Source organism: Bubalus kerabau, chromosome 10, assembly GCF_029407905.1.
Source record: "Bubalus kerabau isolate K-KA32 ecotype Philippines breed swamp buffalo chromosome 10, PCC_UOA_SB_1v2, whole genome shotgun sequence".
In the NCBI taxonomy this organism is placed as follows: Eukaryota; Metazoa; Chordata; class Mammalia; order Artiodactyla; family Bovidae; genus Bubalus; species Bubalus kerabau.
This window is the reverse complement of record NC_073633.1, coordinates 24304467-24323538: the sequence shown is the minus strand read 5'-3', so window position 1 is coordinate 24323538 and position 19072 is coordinate 24304467. Positions and strand designations below refer to the sequence as shown.

The 19072-nt window shown below is 50.9% G+C and overlaps 1 protein-coding gene across 1 annotated transcript in view; it reads left to right on the top strand.

The window, feature by feature from the left end:
* HCN4 (hyperpolarization activated cyclic nucleotide gated potassium channel 4) overlaps window positions 1–6759 on the top strand; it is a 41819-nt gene extending 35060 nt beyond the window's left edge. Inside the window, exons 4-8 of the mRNA XM_055536935.1 lie at window positions 1826–2044; window positions 3980–4126; window positions 4224–4464; window positions 4892–5056; window positions 5174–6759. Of these exons, the coding sequence (XP_055392910.1) occupies window positions 1826–2044; window positions 3980–4126; window positions 4224–4464; window positions 4892–5056; window positions 5174–6639 (2238 nt within the window). The 3' untranslated portion in view covers window positions 6640–6759. The remainder of the gene's footprint in view (window positions 1–1825; window positions 2045–3979; window positions 4127–4223; window positions 4465–4891; window positions 5057–5173) is intronic.
* The last annotated feature ends 12313 nt before the right edge of the window (window positions 6760–19072 follow it).

Here is a 19072-nt window from a genome sequence, read left to right as displayed (position 1 = left end):
ACCAGGTGTGAGAAGGCCGGGGTGGTGGTTCCTGCCCTCTTATGCGTCTGCTCCCAGGGGCAGAACAACCTTTAACAGCCTAGGAAAGAGAAGCCGGGGAGGGGCACTGTGGGCAGCCCACACAGACCCCAGATCCCACGTGGCTGCCGCTTTCTGCTCCAGCAGCAGCCCAGGGCTGCCTTTCTGCCCCCTTGCCCCTTCTCACCCCACTCCTTTCCCTGCCCCACAGACGCACACTCTGGTCACGCATGGGGGCCCTGAGCAGAGAAGGCAGGTTAGATGGAGCCTGATCTCCCTCCCCCTCCAACCCTGTGGGTGGGTGAGACGAGCCATGGGGCAGGGTCCCACAGCCTCCCAGGGACAGGGTGAGCTCCAGGCAGGATGGAGGATCCCCTGGACCTGTGAGCCCTTCTCTGGCTCTGGGAACCCTTGCCTCCTCCTCTCAATCCCAGTTAGTTTGGTTTGGTCTCTAGGGGCCCCAGGGGTGGGAAAACTGGCTTTGAAAAAGGTGAAAGAGACCCTGAGGCATCTTTCAGCATCAAACAGGCCTTTACAAAACAGCCTTTAGATGAGCTAAGTGTAAATGAATTGGCCTTATGGATCGAATTTCCGGGTCCCCAGAGGCTCAGCAGTAAGGCCGGAAGCCCTGGTTGGAGGCAAGTGGGGGCTGCCCCCCCAACCCTGTCCCCCAGGCCGGGAGCCCAGGGCCCCTCCACCCCTGAAGATCATCAGCCCTGCAGACCTCCCACTCTTGTCTGAACTGAGAACCCCAAGACTAGCTCAGCTCTGTCCAGGATGGTCGAAGTGACCTTGAACTTGGCAGCTCCTGTGCCTTCCTCCAGGTGCTGGAAACAATCTTGGTGACCTCCGAAGTGCTTAGGGCTCTGGGCAAGAGTCTGGGGGTCATGCGTGAGGGTTGATTTCCACATCAATGCTAATGCATCCACCTTGTGGGCAGAGAGCACTGGGGAGGTGGGGTGTCACCACCTGGTGGCCCCCTCATTTGGGGCAGTTAACTCTGCTCTGTGTGTGGGTGACAGGCCCACACAGGCACTAAATTTAGGAGGTGGCCCTTCCAAGCCCAGTGTTCCCACACTGAGCCTTCCTTGAGACACGGACTGGCTTTGCAGACAAAAATAGCCAGGAGCCTCGCTCCCTTTCTCTGTCCTCCCGCCCCCAGCATTGTGTGGGTTTCCGACCATCCACCTTTGGGGTAGGGGAGGGTAACAAGCCGCGCAGCCCTGGCTGGATGCAGGCTGGGTTCACACAGGAGGCACCTTAGCTCGGCAGCTCTTTAACTTTGCTCACCCAAAATGAGGACAGCGTTTTTGGCTCAGTCTTCCCAAGCTTGTCCCCCCAGGGGAAGCATATCTGGTTTTATAATTGAGGTCAGTGGGGAAATGGGCTTCACTTGGCAGTAGCTTGGTGGGAGGGATGGAGCTGCTTCAGCAAGTGCAGGACAGCGGGGTGGCCCAGCCCGGAGCCCTGGCTGCTGGGGAGACTCCAGGCTGCCCCAGGGGCTGAGACGTCAGCCAGGGGCTAGGCTGAGCCCATCCCTTTTCTGGGACTTCCAGTCTGAGCCCTGCCCTCCCTGCCTTGCCAGAGAATGGCCTAGGTGAGGGATTCACTTGGTCACCCCGGGCTGTCGAGCCTCCTCGCTCCTCAGCCAAGGTTTTCAGCTGACAGCAAGGTTGGGAGCCTGGGCCCCAGCTACTGGGAGTTAGGCTGGGGGAGGGGTGTAGCTTTTCTAGGTGCTGGAGAGAAGGGCCTGCCTCTCCTTGGCCTACCCCTTTCCCCATCTGCCCACCTGTGCATCTGTCCACAGAACAACTCCTGGGGAAAGCAGTACTCCTACGCCCTCTTCAAGGCCATGAGTCATATGCTGTGCATCGGGTATGGCCGGCAGGCCCCGGTGGGCATGTCGGACGTCTGGCTCACCATGCTCAGCATGATTGTGGGTGCCACCTGCTACGCCATGTTCATCGGCCATGCCACTGCCCTCATCCAGTCCCTGGACTCCTCCCGGCGCCAGTACCAGGAGAAGGTAGGGCGGAACGCCGAGGTCCACCCTGGGCTCTCTTAGGAGAACCTGCCCATCGCTCCTTCCCACAGGGAGCACAGGCTGACAGGCATGGGGCTTCCGTGGGTCCAGCCCCCTCTGATGGGGGCTCCCTGGGTGGACGACAGAGGGGGGGACTCCTCTTAGGGGACACTCAGCTCCCAGCCTTAAAACACCTCTAATGTCTTTTATCTGTACCCCCTCTCCTCCTGCTGTGTTGGGGGCCTGTGTCTCTTGCCTGAGGGCCCCTTTCCCACCTGGCCCCCTACGCTGTGTCCACAGTCCCCTCAGGCCTCCTCCTCTCCAGGCCCTCACACCAGCACTGACACTTGCCCCATCTCTCCCTTCTTAAAAATGTCTGTCCATCCACCATCATTCGGCTTTGGCTGCTATCTTTTCTGCTCTCCGCCTCTTTCTCATGGACAAATTCCTAAAACCGACCAATGTACCATGCAACCAACCCAACTTGCATTGTTTGCGGCTGCTGAATCTGCCCTTCTCTCAGCCTGCTGAGTCTGAGGTCACCTGTGTCCTCTGTGTTGCTAAAGCCAGTGGGTCCTGTGGGGTCCTTGTCTTGCTTGGCCCCTGACAGTTATGACTCCCTGCTGGGCTTCGTACTTGTTTGCACGACCGCATGCTCTCTGCTCTTTTCCCCACTCTCCTTGGCTGGCTCATCTTCTCAGTCATCCCACGCTGGGCGCCTGGTGGCGTGGGCCCAAATCTCTGCTTCTCTCTCTCCCATTTTCTTAGGGGCTGCCTTCCCACCCCACCCCATGTTCTGTGTCCATCTCACTGCAGTGGGACCCAAATAGTATAATCAGCCCCCAGCTCCTTCTTAAGCCCCACACTACTTGATGCCTCTTTGGACCTCACCCTCATCATGTCCAAGATGAGAACAGTCTCCAGCCTTCTCCACTCCAGCCTCCCCTCTTGCCTGTCTTCTTAGCGGATACGGTAGCGCAGACGCCCAGGCCAGAAGCCGGGGGCCATCGTTGGTGCCTGGCAGCGGCTGCCCTGTCATCAGCTCCTTCTCCTTCATCCCCGCTGGCTCCTGCCTGGGTCACGGCACTTGGAAGAACCTTAGGGAACATCACCTCCTGCTTGTCATTGCTCTGTCGCAGCACTGTGTCCCCACCTCTTTGGAGCCCTAGTACATCCTATTTCTGATGGTTCCTGGGGTACAGGGACTTCCCTTACATCCCCCTGTGGGAACATCTGTTTCTTGCCTAATTGTGCCTCCTATCCCAGCTATGCACCTGAGGATCCCCACTCTCCACCCACAATCCAGGGATGGCTGGAGCGGCACCCACCCATCACCCCGGGGGGCCGGGGGCAGGAGCATTTCTTAGTTGGTTAAGTCCTGGGCACTTAGGGTCACAATCTCTTGTCCCCAAACCTTTACTTAACATCCCTTCTCTACCCAGCCCCTCCCTCCAGCTGGTAGGCCTAGCTGGAGTTGCTCTTTAACCAAAGACTCAGCCTCACCAGAGCCCATGGTTGGATACATGCCCCACCTGATGGGTCAGGCATCCTGCCTTCAGTCTCCAACCCCTCCAAACCTCTAATGCAGCCCATTCCGCTGCCTCTGCCAGTTTGTTACAACTGCTGGGAAACAGCTCCTTCTAGAGTCTGTGAGCGAGGCCGCGCTGGTCCACAGTGTGACACAGAGGAGACTGACCTTTAGAGGAATCATTGTATTGAACATGGTGAAGACTGGATGCTCTAGTGCCCCTCCTCTACCCCAAGTGGCTGAGAGTCAGGGCCACATCCACGCTGAGGCCCTCACTCTCAAAGGTCAGCCAAAAAGGCCCACGGGAGCCATGCTGGCTCTAGTCACCAGCAGCCGAGACAGCGTGGTGCCAGCTGGGGCGGTCAGACTGGCTGGCTAGGAGGTGACACTCTCTCTCTCCTGGCACTCAGTACAAGCAGGTGGAGCAGTACATGTCCTTCCACAAGCTCCCGCCTGACACCCGCCAGCGCATCCATGACTACTACGAGCACCGCTACCAGGGCAAGATGTTCGATGAGGAGAGCATCCTGGGCGAGCTGAGCGAGCCACTGCGGGAGGTGAGCTTGGTGGCCCGGGAGGGGAGCCAGGCCTTCCTGCCGGGCGGTTCCCCTCACCTCCACCTCCCTTTCTCAATTCACTCCATCTTGGGAGCAGGAGATCATCAACTTTAACTGCAGAAAGCTGGTGGCCTCCATGCCACTGTTTGCCAACGCGGATCCCAACTTTGTGACCTCCATGCTGACCAAGCTGCGCTTCGAGGTCTTCCAGCCTGGGGACTACATCATCCGCGAAGGCACCATTGGCAAGAAGATGTACTTCATTCAGCACGGGGTGGTCAGTGTGCTCACCAAGGGCAACAAGGAGACCAAGCTGGCAGATGGCTCTTATTTTGGAGGTGAGGCAGCTAAGGGGTCCTGGGGGGACAGGGGAATGGGTTGGGGAGTCACTGAGGATGACATCACAGACCCTCACGCCACTGCCTGGGAGTGGGTGTCTGTGAGGCTGGCGCATGCTATCCGACTCTTTTCAACCCCATGGACTGTAGCCTGACAGGCTCCTCTGTCCATGATGGGATTTCCCAGACAAGAAAACTGGAGTGGGTTGCCCTTTCCTCATACAGGGGTGGTTCCAGAGATGGGAGTTAGTCTGGTACCCATTTGGTTGCAGGCTGGCATCCGAAGGGGTCACAGCCTGGGGATGGGGCCTTGTGAGCCTGTCAAGCTTCTGTCCCAGACAGCAGGGCCCAGGTCTGGGTGGGACGGGGTGGTGGTGGGGTTCTGTGGAATCTGCTGGGAGGCCCCTGACTCCTGATATCCTGGCAGAAATCTGCCTGCTGACGCGGGGCCGGCGCACAGCCAGCGTGAGGGCTGACACCTACTGCCGCCTCTACTCGCTGAGCGTGGACAACTTCAATGAGGTGCTGGAGGAGTACCCCATGATGCGGAGGGCCTTCGAGACGGTGGCGCTGGACCGCCTGGACCGCATCGGTGAGCTGCCTGCGGGGAGGGAGGTGGCGGCGGGGCGGGGGCGGGGGCGGGGGCGGGCTACAGGCTTCTGTCTGCTCCCTCCCCGGCCTAAGCGCCTGATCTTGTTCGGTGGTCCAGGCAAGAAAAACTCCATCCTCCTCCACAAAGTCCAGCACGACCTCAACTCAGGCGTCTTCAACTACCAGGAGAACGAGATCATCCAGCAGATCGTGCAGCACGACAGGGAGATGGCGCACTGCGCGCATCGAGTCCAGGCCGCCGCCTCCGCCACGCCGACCCCCACGCCGGTCATCTGGACCCCGCTGATCCAGGCGCCGCTGCAGGCTGCCGCCGCCACCACCTCCGTGGCCATCGCCCTCACTCACCACCCGCGCCTGCCGGCTGCCATCTTCCGGCCTCCCCCGGGGCCCGGGCTCGGCGGCCTCGGGGCCGGGCAGACGCCCCGGCACCTGAAGCGGCTGCAGTCTCTGATCCCATCGGCGCTGGGCTCCGCCTCGCCCGCCAGCAGCCCGTCCCAGGTGGACACGCCGTCTTCCTCCTCCTTTCACATCCAACAACTGGCTGGATTCTCCGCGCCGGCCGGTCTGAGCCCGCTCCTCCCCTCGTCCAGCTCCTCCCCGCCGCCAGGGGTCGGCGGCTCCTCCCCAGCGCCCACGCCTTCCACCGCCGCGGCCGCCGCCACCGCGGGGTTCGGCCACTTCCACAAGGCGCTGGGGGGCTCCCTGTCCTCGTCCGACTCGCCCCTGCTCACCCCTCTGCAGCCGGGCGCCCGCTCCCCGCAGGCCAGCCAGCCGCCGCCCCCGCTGCCGGGGGCCCGGGGAGGCCTGGGACTCGTGGAGCCCTTCCTGCCGCCCCCGCCGTCGGCCAGGTCCCCGTCGTCCTGCCCAGGGCAGCTGGGCCAGCCTCCCGGGGAGCTGTCCCCCGGGCTGGCCGCCGGCCAGCCGAGTACGCCAGAGACACCCCCGCGGCAGCCTGAGCGGCTGTCCTTGGTGGCAGGGTCCTCAGGGGGGGCTTCTCCTGTCGCCTTCACCCCCCGAGGAGGGCCCAGCCCTCCTGGCCACAGCCCGGGCCCTCCAAGAACTTTCCCAAGTGCCCCGCCCCGGGCCTCTGGCTCCCACGGATCCCTGCTCCTGCCCCCTGCATCCAGCCCCCCGCCGCCCCAGGTCCCCCAGCGCCGGGGCACGCCGCCCCTCACCCCTGGTCGCCTGACCCAGGACCTCAAGCTCATCTCAGCCTCTCAGCCGGCCCTCCCCCAGGACGGGGCGCAGACTCTCCGCAGAGCCTCCCCGCACTCCTCTGGGGAGTCGGTGGCAGCCTTCCCGCTCTTTCCCAGAGGCGGGGGCGGCAGCGGGGGCAGCGGGGGCAGCGGGGGCCTCGGTCTCCCCGGGAAGCCCTATGGTGCCGTCCCTGGCCAGCACGTCACTCTGCCTCGGAAGACATCCTCAGGTTCTTTGCCACCCCCTCTTTCTTTATTTGGGGCAAGAGCCACCTCTTCTGGGGGGCCCCCTCTGACTGCTGCTCCCCAGAGGGAACCTGGGTCCAGGTCTGAGCCGGTGCGCTCCAAACTGCCGTCCAACCTATAAGCTGCTTCCCCTCCCTCCTCCTCTCCTCTATTTTTTTCTTTTTCTCCCTTCTTTTTTTCTTCAGGTTTAACTGTGATTAGGAGATATACCAATACCAATAATAATTATCATTAAAAAAATCCACACCAGAAAAACAAAAGACAGCAGAAAATAACCAGGTATTCTTAGAGCTATAGATTTTTGGTCACTTGCTTTTATAGACTATTTTAATACTCAGCACTAGAGGGAGGGAGGGGGGAGGGGAGCAGGCAGGGCCCAAGTGTAAAAGCCAGAGGAAGGCAGGTGGGGTCTCTGGGGCTTGGCAGGGGTGGGGATGACCCGTGTTTGGGGTTCCTAGCGCAGACCGGTCATTGTATTCATTTTAGGGCAGTAGCCACCACTAGGCCCTTAGCTGTGAACCTGGAGCCCCACTCTGCTGGGAGTCATCTCCGTTCCTCCAGGAAGGGCTGCCCATGAGTTTGTTCCTAGGGAGCCTCAGTTGCCTGAGTCCTGGGGACAAATGGGCCAGGGTCCTGAGAGTCTTGCATTTTTTTCTACTGCAAATTTAGCAAGATGTATATGTATATGTATGTAAGATGTGTATATGTATAGCTATGTAGCGCTCTGTAGAGCCATGTAGATAGCCACTCACACATGTGCACATGTGTGTGCAATCTAGTTTAACCCCATGTTGCCAGGACACCCAGGTCACCTTCCATCCAGTAACCTGCCTTGGCCCGCAGGCTGGGCACCACAGGGCCTGGGGGATGTATCTTCTCCAGTCCTCAGGGAAGAAGACCCCAGAGCCTCTTGGCAGGCCTCCTTTCTCCCCACCTCTGGTCTCAAATTCAGCCCCAGCCCGACCTCCCCTCATGGAAGCGGAAGACTCCAGGCCGTGCCTCTCCTACCCTGCAGGGCCTCAAGCACATCCCATCACCTCTGCGGCCCTCAGTTTTCCCATCTGTAGAATGGGAGGGGAGGGAAGCTTCTATTTATTGAGTCTGCTCTGTGCCAAGCACTGGTTTAGCACTTTACACATATTAACTGCTTCAATTTTACAAATTGAAGGAGGTGTAGCTACTTTGATTCTTCCCATTTCACAGACGAGGAAACCGAGTATTAGTCATTGTTCCAGAATTGGATAATTACAAGTGGCAGAGCTGGGACTGATCTGAGATTGTAATCTAGGCCTGCCTACCTTAGGCTAAAGCTGATGTTCCTTTCATTAGAAAATTGTGTTGACAGGAGCTGAATTTGACACCCATGCAGGGTATAGAGGGAAGAAACCACATTTTGGAGGTAATCAGACCTGGATTTCAATCCCAGACCTACCACTTCTTAGCTTTCTGAGCTTTCTTAGCTCATGTGAGCTTTCTGTTAACCGTCTGTAAAATGGGAGTACTCGTGGTACACCTCACAAGGACCTATGAGGAGCAGATGAGAACTGTAGAACACGTGACATGCCCAGCCCGGCACCTGGCACATATCATAGGAGGTGCTCAATAAATCATGTTTCTTCTGCCCCTCATGTGCCCAGAACCTTGCCCCAGTGAGCTATGGTGAGATCCCAAGGAGCTTTGGCTGCTGTCTCCAGGACTTACAATCTCAGGACACAGGAGGTAGCTGGAATTTTCTAAGGGTCTAAGGAAGGTGTGCGGCCAGTGGTGGGCTTGAGCCAGGCCTCCAGGTGTGGGAAAGTTAGAGGGAGGGAAGGAGGGGGCAGGGGGTCAGGTGGTGTGCACGGTGGGGAAATGACTGAGGTGGGTGTGGAGTTGTGGAGTCAGGGGGTTTGGGAAGAGATCCAGAAGCTGTGGTCAGAAGGAAGCCTTGTGTGATAGGCTAAGGGAACTGACTTGGATTCTGAAGGCAACCAGGAGCCAGAAGCAGGTCCAAAGTGGAGGCCATTGTGAAAACAGCTCAGAGCCATGGTTAGTGGTACCTCCACTGCCTAAAGTGGGAGAAGAGGTTCGGCTGCCAAGGCCTGAATAATGAGAGGGGCTGGTGTTGCCTTGTCCATCCGGAACACTCCTCCACATTCTTAAGCCAGAAAGTTGGCGAGATCAGGCTTTGTCCTGGGATGTGGACAAAATTTCTCTATAGATGGGTCATGGGGTGTGAGGCAATAATCCGGGAAAGAAAAGGGGGAAGGATCCTGGGGTCTTCGGAAGAGCCACCTAGCCTTGGTCTCTACTGGGCAGAAGAAGGCCCCTTGAGTTTTCAGAGCTGCACGTAGCAGCGCCTTCTATGAGTGCTGCTCATAGAAGTTTGGCACCTACCTATGCCCCACAAGGAGGGCAGGACTGGATCCAAACTCGATCTAGACCTGGAGGTGGCAGGGGGTGGGGAGGGGGTAGGGATAGTGGGGGGTGCAGGGCCATGAGTAATGAGGACCCTTCTAGCCACCAGGACTTGGTCTCACCCCCCTCCACACACATACAGAGACACAGATACACATGCAGTTTATGAAAGCTCCGACTCAGCCCAGCCACTCCAGAGAGGGGGAAAGCCAGGTCTGGTCAGTGGACCCTTCCATCCCCCATCTCTCACAAGCAATTTTCAAATCTTCCACTTTTAAAACAGAAAATGGTAAATGCACCGAGTTGTATATTTTATTTAAATAAAAAAATTCCAGCAGATGCTGCCTTCTTCTAGGGGCAAGGGATGGGGGGTGCAGCGTGGATTCTGAAGCCTCAGGAGCCTGGCCGTGGAGGGCAGTGGGACATTGTCCCTAGAGCAAGGTGTGCTTGTACGCACAAGACTGTGCCCCCAAGAGCAGGGGTCGGGGAGCAGAGCTGTGAGAGAGTGTGAGGTCTGGCTATGGACAGAAGTGTGCACTGTTGGTGGGCTGGTGAGAGAGAAAGCGTGTGTCCTTGGCTAGTGTAGGCGTGAGACCCTAACTGAGGTCCTTCCCACCCCAGCTGTGGGGGCTGCCCTGGGACTCCTTGGTGCTGCCTGGAGAAGGATAGTGAGCACATGAACTCCAGTGAGATCCTGAAGAGGGACATGCGATCTCAGCCTGATCAGATGGGTCACAAAATGTTACCAGGCTGGGAGGAGGGTGTCATGGCCAGGGCAGAAGGTTGCATGTTAGAGTAGCCAAGGAGGCAACACAGCTGCTGGGCTCTTGCGGGAGTTGGGGAACCAGAGAGGCCTCACTGTAAGGAGGTGTGACATGGCACTCCTGACTGTGGGCGCCGGAGGGGGCGCCTGACTCCAGACCCTCTGAGAAGACCCTCAAGGCTGCTTCCTCCACCCCTTGCTGAAGAGGGTCCCAAGGGCCCTCAGAGTTGTACCTTGCGGCGTAGGAGAGAGGCAGCGTTCTGAGTCTGGAAAGCAAATTCCCCAGGGCCACATGGTGGTGGCAGAGGATTGCCGTGTTGCCTGCACTCCAGAGGGGAAAGTCCTCAGAAAAGGGCAGGGAATCCGTTCCCATCCCCATCAGTGATTGCCTAGTAGATGTTGTTGCCATGGTAACTGGCCTGGGAGTCCCGTTGCTAAGGAGGCAGCTGCAGCAGGCCCTGCGTCCCCATGACAACTGCCCCCTGTGGCCCAGGAGGCCATGGGTCCTCAGGGACCCACCAGGAGGGCAGGGCAAAATGCAGGCCTGGCATCTGGGGCTATGGGGAGGCCTTTGCAGACAGCCAGCCACTGGGGGGTGGGACGAATTAGCTACACACCCAGCCAATTTGCAAGGGGTAGATCCAGGCTACTTGCCTCCACTCAGCCCCTCAAGGATCCACCACAGGCTTGCACTGGGCCTTGCTCCTCCACTGGGGGCTGGAGCAATCCCAATCACTATCTTCTCTGTTCCCTGACTACAAAAGGACACTTAGTAAGCACCTACTGTGTGCTGGGCACTTGGTGCTTTCCTGTTCTCTCATTCCATCCTCAAAAATACCCTAAGGGAGGGCCCCAATACAGTGAGCCCAGGGGCTCAAAGAGGGAACCTGCCTAGACCAGTTGGCTGGAATGTGAAGGAGCCAGGGTGCACACCTGGGGTCTGGAGACTCAAACCTGATCACTCCCATTGGTGGCACGTACCAAGGGCTGAGTGCCAGGAGCAGTCTGTAGGAAGGTAGGGGTGCATAGTCTGCAGAAAAATTTTAAAACCGCATATAAATGGCTAAATGTGGTTTGCTTTCTCTTACCTTTCACCATCTCCAGCTAGCAGCAATTCGGAACAGTCAGTAATGATACACTTCTCCCCACCAGGGCAGTCAGCCGGCCCCTCCTCGAAATGCCACTGAACCCCCTGCTTCGACTCCAGCGGACACCTGTCGTGTTTACAGCTGCCAGTTGCCCAAAGACACTCTCTGCCCTGGTGGGGTTAAACCAGACTGGGATTTTTTTAAACAAACATTTTAAAAATTGAATAAGATCCCTCCTAGACTCCGAGTCTCTTCCCAGCTGCTGCTCCTCATCTGTCAGCCAAACTTCTTGAGAGCTGTCTGGACGCCCCACCCTCATTTCCCTTCCTCTGAGTCACTTCCTCCTCCACAGCGATCTGGCCCCACCGCTTCTACACAGAACGCGGTGGATGAGGTCCTCCCCGGCCCCCTGGTAAACCTAAGGCGGATCTCCGCAGGTTTTGTCCTGCTGCCCGGCCCACCCCAGCTTTTAGGACCTGCTTTCCTCTCACTGCTCTTTCTGTTCAAAGAAAGAGCTCTTCTTTCTCCCGAGGCTCAGTGCTTTGGGCCCCTGGCCATGACCCCACCGTCTTCTCTCTGCCCACCTGCTTCCTGGAAGCCTCACCCGTACTCATGGCTTCCCTCTCAATTCAATCCCCTCCTCCCCCAACATGGCTCCTCATCGTTTTCTGGTCAACCGTGGTCCTTTCATTCTTTCTTGAGTTCACAGTTTCCAGTGCATCCAGTGGAGAAGGCAATGGCACCCCACTCCAGGACTCTTGCCTGGAAAATCCCATGGATGGAGGAGCCTGGTGGGCTGCAGTCCATGGGGTCGGGAAGAGTCAGACACGACTGAGCGACTTCACTTTCACTTTTCACTTTCATGCATTGGAGAAGGAAATGGCAACCCACTCCAGTGTTCTTGCCTGGAGAATCCCAGGGACGGGGGAGCCTGGGGGCTGCCGTCCATGGGGTCGCACAGAGTCGGACACGACTGAAGCGACTTAGCAGCAGCAGCAGCAGTGCATCCAGAGTGAGTCTTCTCCAATCCCGGCCCTCCCCCTGATGTGGCATTTTCAATTTTCTCTCGAGGGTGGAATATTTCATAACACAGAGAAGAAGATATAACCATAACAAATACTGAATATTAAAAATGTGATAAGTAGCCATACACCAATAACTTGGTTTTAAAAAAGAGAACATAAGGCATACCTTTGGAAGCATCTGCTGGTCCCCAACTGTATCCCTGTCTTGCTCTCCAAGATAATCCACTCAGATGAACTTTAGTCATCCCATTGCTACTCATGATACTTTTTTTACTGCAGAAATAAAATGTCTCTAAACATGTGCTCAGTTGTGTACCAATGGAAGGGTGGGGACTGGAAGTAGTTGTCTTTGTGGGGAGGAGGGTTTCATCAATAATATTGTTCAGAATCGCTGATGCATAGGATAAGCAGCAGCAGATTGAGTCTGTTTTTATTATTGCTTAAAATTTCTTTACAAATATCTCACCTTTTCATTGCCTGCACCAGGAGTGGACCATACCGCTTCCACTTACATACACCACTGAATGTATCTGTAAAATTTTGAACTTTATATAAGTGGCATCCTGCTGTATGTATTCTTTAATAATTTGCTTTTTTTCCCATTCAGTATTGTAATTTTGAGATCTTGTTGATGCCCGGAGCATAGTTCACTCACCTTCACCACCGTATAGCGTTCCAGTATCTGAATATGTCACCATAGACATATGTGTTCTTCTGGAGACAGATATTTCAGTCATTTCCAGTTCTCTCTATTACCAACACTGTTGCTACAAATGTTCTTATTTGTGGCTCCTGATACAGATATGTCGAAGCATCTTTAGGCTCTGCATCTGGGAGAGGAAGAACTGAGTCATAGGGTGACTTAACCTTCACTTTACAAGATAATGCCAAGCTGTTTTAACTAGTTCTAACAATGTACACTCCCACCTGCAGGGTATGAGTTACTCCTAATCTACATACATTCTTGCTAATGATTGCAATCATCAGACTTTCTTATTTTTCCCAATCTAGTGACATCTAATTGTGTTTTAGTGTGCAAGTCCCTAATTACCAGTAAGGTTGGCATTTTTTTGAATATTCATTTGCCATTTGTTTCCTCTTCTGAGCAATATTTTTTCATGTATTTTTCCTGGTTTCCTATTGTCTTTTGTTGATTCATAAGAGTTTTACATACATACATATATTTGTTCATTGTATGTGTTATAAATATCTTCTTCCAGTGTATGGCTTATATTTTCTTTCTTTCTTTTCTCAGTGTTCCTTGGTGAACAGAAATTTTACATTTTAATGAGATCAATATTAGCAATATTTTTTCAAAAAGTCTAGTACTTCCTTAGTGCCTTTTTTGCTGGTTTAAGAAACCTATCTTACTCTGTTATTATAAATATATTCCTCCGTGTTAATTTTTAAACTGTGAAGTGTTGCTTTTCACATTTACTTAACCTAACTGACCCAGACTTTGGGTATGATGTCAGGACAGTTTGATTTCATTTTTGTCTTATACAGACAACCAATTGTTCCTACTAATTTAAATGTCACTTATATGTCACATCTGGGTTTATGTCAAAGCTCTCTATTCAGTAACATTAGCTCATCCATCCTTGTTCAAACCGTCTTAGTTACTGTAGCTTTATAAAGTGTGTAGATCTTAGTAAAGCCTGTGCTCTCACCTCCTTCTTAAACAATGTCTTGGCTACTCTAGTCTCTGTGGTATCATATACTTTGTACAGTTTGTTAAGATGCATGAAGATCTCAGTGGACTTCTGCTTTGAAATTACATGAACATTATTATTAAAATTTGTATTTCTATGGATGAACAAGACCCACATTTGGGTCTTCTTTACTGTTTCTTTTGTATTAGGGCAATTAGCACTAGTGACCCCAACAGAAAAACCGCAACATTTCAATGGTTTAACACAGTGAAGATTTATTCCAGCTCAGGTTAAGTCCCCAGCAGGCCAGGCAGCCACTCTCCTTACTGAACAGCAGCTGGAACCCGTGGTCTCCAAGATCACGTGGAAGGAGAAGAGAGACCTGGAAGAGACCACAGATTCTGAACGACTCTTCTCCGGCAGTCTCCGGCAGTGACACACCTCACTCCTTCTCATCCTTGCTCGTCACTTGGCCCCAAAGTAACGGCAAAGGAGGCTGCTTGATGTGGGCGGGCATGTGGAGTATTTACTGGGCATTAACTGTCTCTGCCAAGTCTTCACGTGGCTTTCCAGTTTTCTTCATGAAGGTTTGTGCATTTGGCTAGTTTTATTCCTAATACCTTTAATTTTTGTTGCTATTGCTAATTGTATATATTTTTTTAATCGAGATATGATTTATAGATAACAAAATTCACCAATTTTCAGTGCACAGTTCACTGAGTTTTGACACATTTTCCCAGTCCTAGAACCACCTTGATAATGAGGATAATCAACATTTCGCTCACACCTGCAGATCCTCCTCCACCTCTCTGCAGTCAGCCTCCTGCTCCTGGCTCCTGGCAATCTGCTTTCTATCACTAAAGTTTTGCCTTTCTGGCAAAATATAGGTAGAATTTCATATAAATGGAACCACAAAGTGTGTCAGCCCTTGTGTCTAATTTCTTTCCTTTAGTCAAAAGCCTTTAAGGCCTGTCCATTTTGTTTTGTGTTCTGTGGAGCAAGTGTCCCTGGCTGAATATGCCAGGATTTGTTATTCCTTCACCCACTGGTGAGCAATTGGGCTGTTTCCAGTTGGGCTACTAAGAATAAAGCTCCTATGAACATTCACGATCAAGTCTTCATGTGAGCCTGGATTTTCATTTTTCCTGAGTGGCACTGTTGAGTCATTTGGTGAGTATAGATTTAACTTGATCAGACACCACTAGATTATTTTCTGAGGTTGGAATACTGCTTTGTATTCCCACCAGCAACTGAAACAGAGTTCCGGGTACCGCAGATTTTTGCAATATTTGATCGTGTCTTTTATTTCTACCATTCAAGACAGTGTGTTTTATTAACTCCTGGTTTAAATTTCCATTGCCATAATGACTAAAGATGCTGAGCATCTTTTTGAGTGCTTATTTGCTATCTATATGGGTTCTTTGATAAAGTGTTCAAATCTTTACTCATTTGTTTGAGTCATTTGTTTCTTATTATTAAATTATAAATAATATATTCAGGAGACAAGTCCTTTATAAGATGTATATTTTGCAAATATTTTCTCTCAGTTTATGGTTTACCTTGCTGTTTCCTCAACCATGTCTTTCAAAGAGTAAATATTTTTAACTTTGAGGATGTTCAACTCATCAAATTTTTCTTTTATAATTTGTGCCTTTTGACAAGGGCATTAAAATGGTACATGGAAAAATGGACACAACACAAAGGACAGTAACAAAGTAACAGAGGGACAAAAACCCAGCAATCCCACTGCTGGACATACACACCAAGGAAACCAGAATTGAAAGAGACACGTGTACCCCAGTGTTCATCGCAGCACTGTTTACAATAGCCAGGACATGGAAGCAACCTAGATGTCCATCAGCAGATGAATGGATAAGAAAGCTGTGGTACATATACACAATGGAGTATTACTCAGCCATTAAAAAGAATACATTTGAATCAGTTCTAATGAGGTGGATGAAACTGGAGCCTATTATACAGAGTGAAGTAAGCCAGAAAGAAAAACACCAAATACAGTATACTAACGCATATATATGGAATTTAGAAAGATGGTAACAATAACCCTGTATACGAGACAGCAAAAGAGACACTGATGTATAGAACAGTCTTTTGGACGCTGTGGGAGAGGGAGAGGGTGGGATGATTTGGGAGAATGGCATTGAAACATGTATAATATCATATGTGAAACGAGTCACCAGTCCAGGTTCGATGCACAATACTGGATGCTTGGGGCTGGTGCACTGGGACGACCCAGAGGGATGGTATGGGGAGGGAGGAGGGAGGAGGGTTCAGGATGGGGAACACATGTATACCTGTGGCGGATTCATTTTGATATATGCCAAAACCAATACAATATTATAAATTTAAAAAATAAAATTAAATTAAAAAAAAAATTGAAGACATAGAAAACAAATAACAAAACTGAAAGTGTAAATACTACCTTATCAGTAATTAACATAAAATGTAAATAGATCAAGTACTTGAAGAAATTGGCAGGATGGATTTTAAAAAATGATATAATTTTGAGATATACCTCTCTCAAAATTATATTACATAGCTTTAATATATAAATATATAATTTATATATTACTAATAGCCATTAATATAATATTAATAATATAGAATACTACTTGTTGATATTATATTATTTAACATATATATTTTGGGCTTCCTAGGTGGCGCCGGAGAAAGCAACGGCACCCCACTCTAGTACTCTTGTCTGGAAAATCCCATGGACGGAGGAGCCTGGTGGGCTGCAGTCCATGGGGTCGCGAAGAGTCGGACATGACTGAGCGACTTCACTTGCACTTTTCACTTTCATGCATTGGAGAAGGAAATGGCAACCCACTCCAGTGTTCTTGCCTAGAGAATCCCAGGGGGAGCCTGGTGGGCTGCCGTCTATGGGGTCGCAGAGTCGGACACGACTGAAGTGACTTAGCAGCAGGTGGCGCTAGTGGTAAAGAACCTGCCTGTCAATGCAGGAGATGTTAGAGATGTGGGTTCCATCCCTGGGTCAGGAAGATCCCCTGAAGGTGGACATAGCAACCCTCTCCAGTATTCTTGCCTGGAGAATCCCATGGACAAAGAAGCCTGGTGGGCTACAGTCCATGGGGTCTCAGAGAGCTGGACACGACTGAGGTGACTTAGAACGCACACAGGCATTATATATTTTATGGGCTTCTTTTTGAGACAAAATTGTTGCTAAAGATGAAGTCTACTTTAAAGTGATAAAAGGATCAAAAAATGATAAAAAGAGCAATCTGTCAGGAACAATTAACAATTTAAACATATATGCACCTAACAGCAGAACCCCAAAATTCACGAAGCAAACTTGACATAATGGAAGGAGGGGATAGACAGTGCAACAGTAATAGATGTAGACGTCATGCCCATTTTCAATAACGGATAGATGAACAGGATAGAAGATCAGCAAGGAAGTGGAAAATTTGAGCAATATAATCAGGGCATCTAGAACCCTCTACTTAACAACAGCAAAATCCATATTCTTTTCAAGTGCACATGAAATATTCTCCAAGATAGGCTCTGTGTTAAGTCACAAAACAAGTCTCAAGAAATTTTAAAGAATTGTAATCGTATGACATGTGTTCTCTGACCATCATACAATGGTTTTAGAAATCAATAACAGAAGGAATTTTGGAAAATTTGCAAATATATGGAAATTAATGCATTTTTACAGAACCAGTGGATCAAAGAAGAAAGCGCAAGAAAACATTAGAAAGTAAATTAAGATGAACAGAAACAAAAACACAACATACCAAAACTTACGGGGTATAGCAAAAGCAGTACTCTGAGAGAAATTTATAGGCTCTTACTGCTATCTAACAGAGAAGGCAATGGCACCCTACTCCAGTACTCTTGCCTGGAAAATCCTGTGGATGGAGGAGCCTGGTAGGCTGCAGTCCATGGGGTTGCACAGAGTCGGACACGACTGAAGCGACTTAGCAGCAGTAGCAGCAGCTATCTAAAGATCTTAGATCAATAACATAAGCAACTAATGAAAAGAAGAGAAAACTAAACAAAGCAGGTGGAAGGAAGGAAGTCATAAACATTAAAGAAGAAATAAATGCAATCGAGAATAGACAATGCAGAAAATTGGCAAAATCAAAAGTTGGTTCTTTGACAAGATGAACAAAACTAACAAATTTTAACAATTTGATCACTGACCCTGTTGAAGACAGTAAGGCAATTGAGAACATTTTTCAAAAATGATGTCATAGAAACATGGACTGTCTTTGCAAAATGCACATTCTTTTGTATAAAAGGATGGACTCGGTATTACAGTGCTGTCAGAACTCTTACCTAGAGAACATTTTTTCCCCTGGTAATTATGACTCTGGGATAGAATTGCTGTTACTGAAGCAAAACCTGGATCCCCTTGCTCACAGGGCACAATAAAGCCAATCTACAGACACAAGGTTGTGGCGAAGGAAAGTGTAGCATTTATTGTGAGATGCCTTACAGGGAGTCCAGGACATCAGTGCTCAAAAAGCCCAAACTCCCTGATGGCTTTGAGCAAAGTGTTTGGCGTCCCAGGTATGTGATCAGTTCAGTTCAGTTCAGTCGCTCAGTCGTGTCCGACTCTTCGCGACCCCATGAATCGCAGCATGCCAGGCCTCCCTGTCCATTACCATCTGGAGTTCACTCAAACTCACGTCCATCGAGTCGGTGATGCCATCCAGCCTCATGACAGTTCTCTGCCTGGTTGATGGTAACGTAACAGGGCAGTGTCACAGGGGTGAGCATCACCAGTCCTTCAGTGCCAGGAGGTGCACATGGAGTATTTGGTCATCAAGTAGTTAATTTCTTCCATTTGGTGGGGGTTTTGACATCTATGAAACAACTCAGGAATTGTACATCAGATACCATCATCAGGCACTTGAGAGAGGAGTTGAAGCTCTGGGAGGGAGAGGTGTCTGTCCTGGGAAGGGACCCTTAGCGTCCTGCTCAGTTACATTGCCATTTGAAACTTCCCAAATTAACAAATTACTTCCCAAAGTAACAAATTTTTGATTTGTGTGAACAAACTTGAAATGGAAGTTTCTTTGATCTGTCATAACAAATCTGAATAAGTGTTTGAAGGAAACTTTTCACATGCAAATGTTGCAGCGATACCTCATTTGGGGGGCATCAAATTAACTCTGTTAATTATTTTTTTTTTTGGTTGCACCGAGGCATGGGGGGTCCTAATTCCCCAACCAGGGATCAAACTTGAACGCCTTGCACTGGAAGCACAGAGTCCTAACCACTGGACCACCAGGGAAGTCCCAACTCTGTTAATTCTTTATCAAATAAAATAAACCTGCTGCTTGAAAGTTTAAAGAGAGAGAGAGAGAGATTTACTGCCAAAAAAGAAAGGAGAAAGAGAGAGACAGACGCAGAGACAGATATATTGGGTTGTCCAAAAAGTTCATTTAGATTTTTCCATTACAGCTTATGGAAAAACCCAAATGAACTTTCTGGCCAATCCAATACTAACAGGAATGAAAGATGGGCTAATACCATCAACTTTTAAGAAATGAAAAGGGACATAAGAGAACCCTATGAACAATAGTATGCTGAAAAGTCAGATAACCTAGGTAAAATGGACAAATTCTTAGAAACACACAAA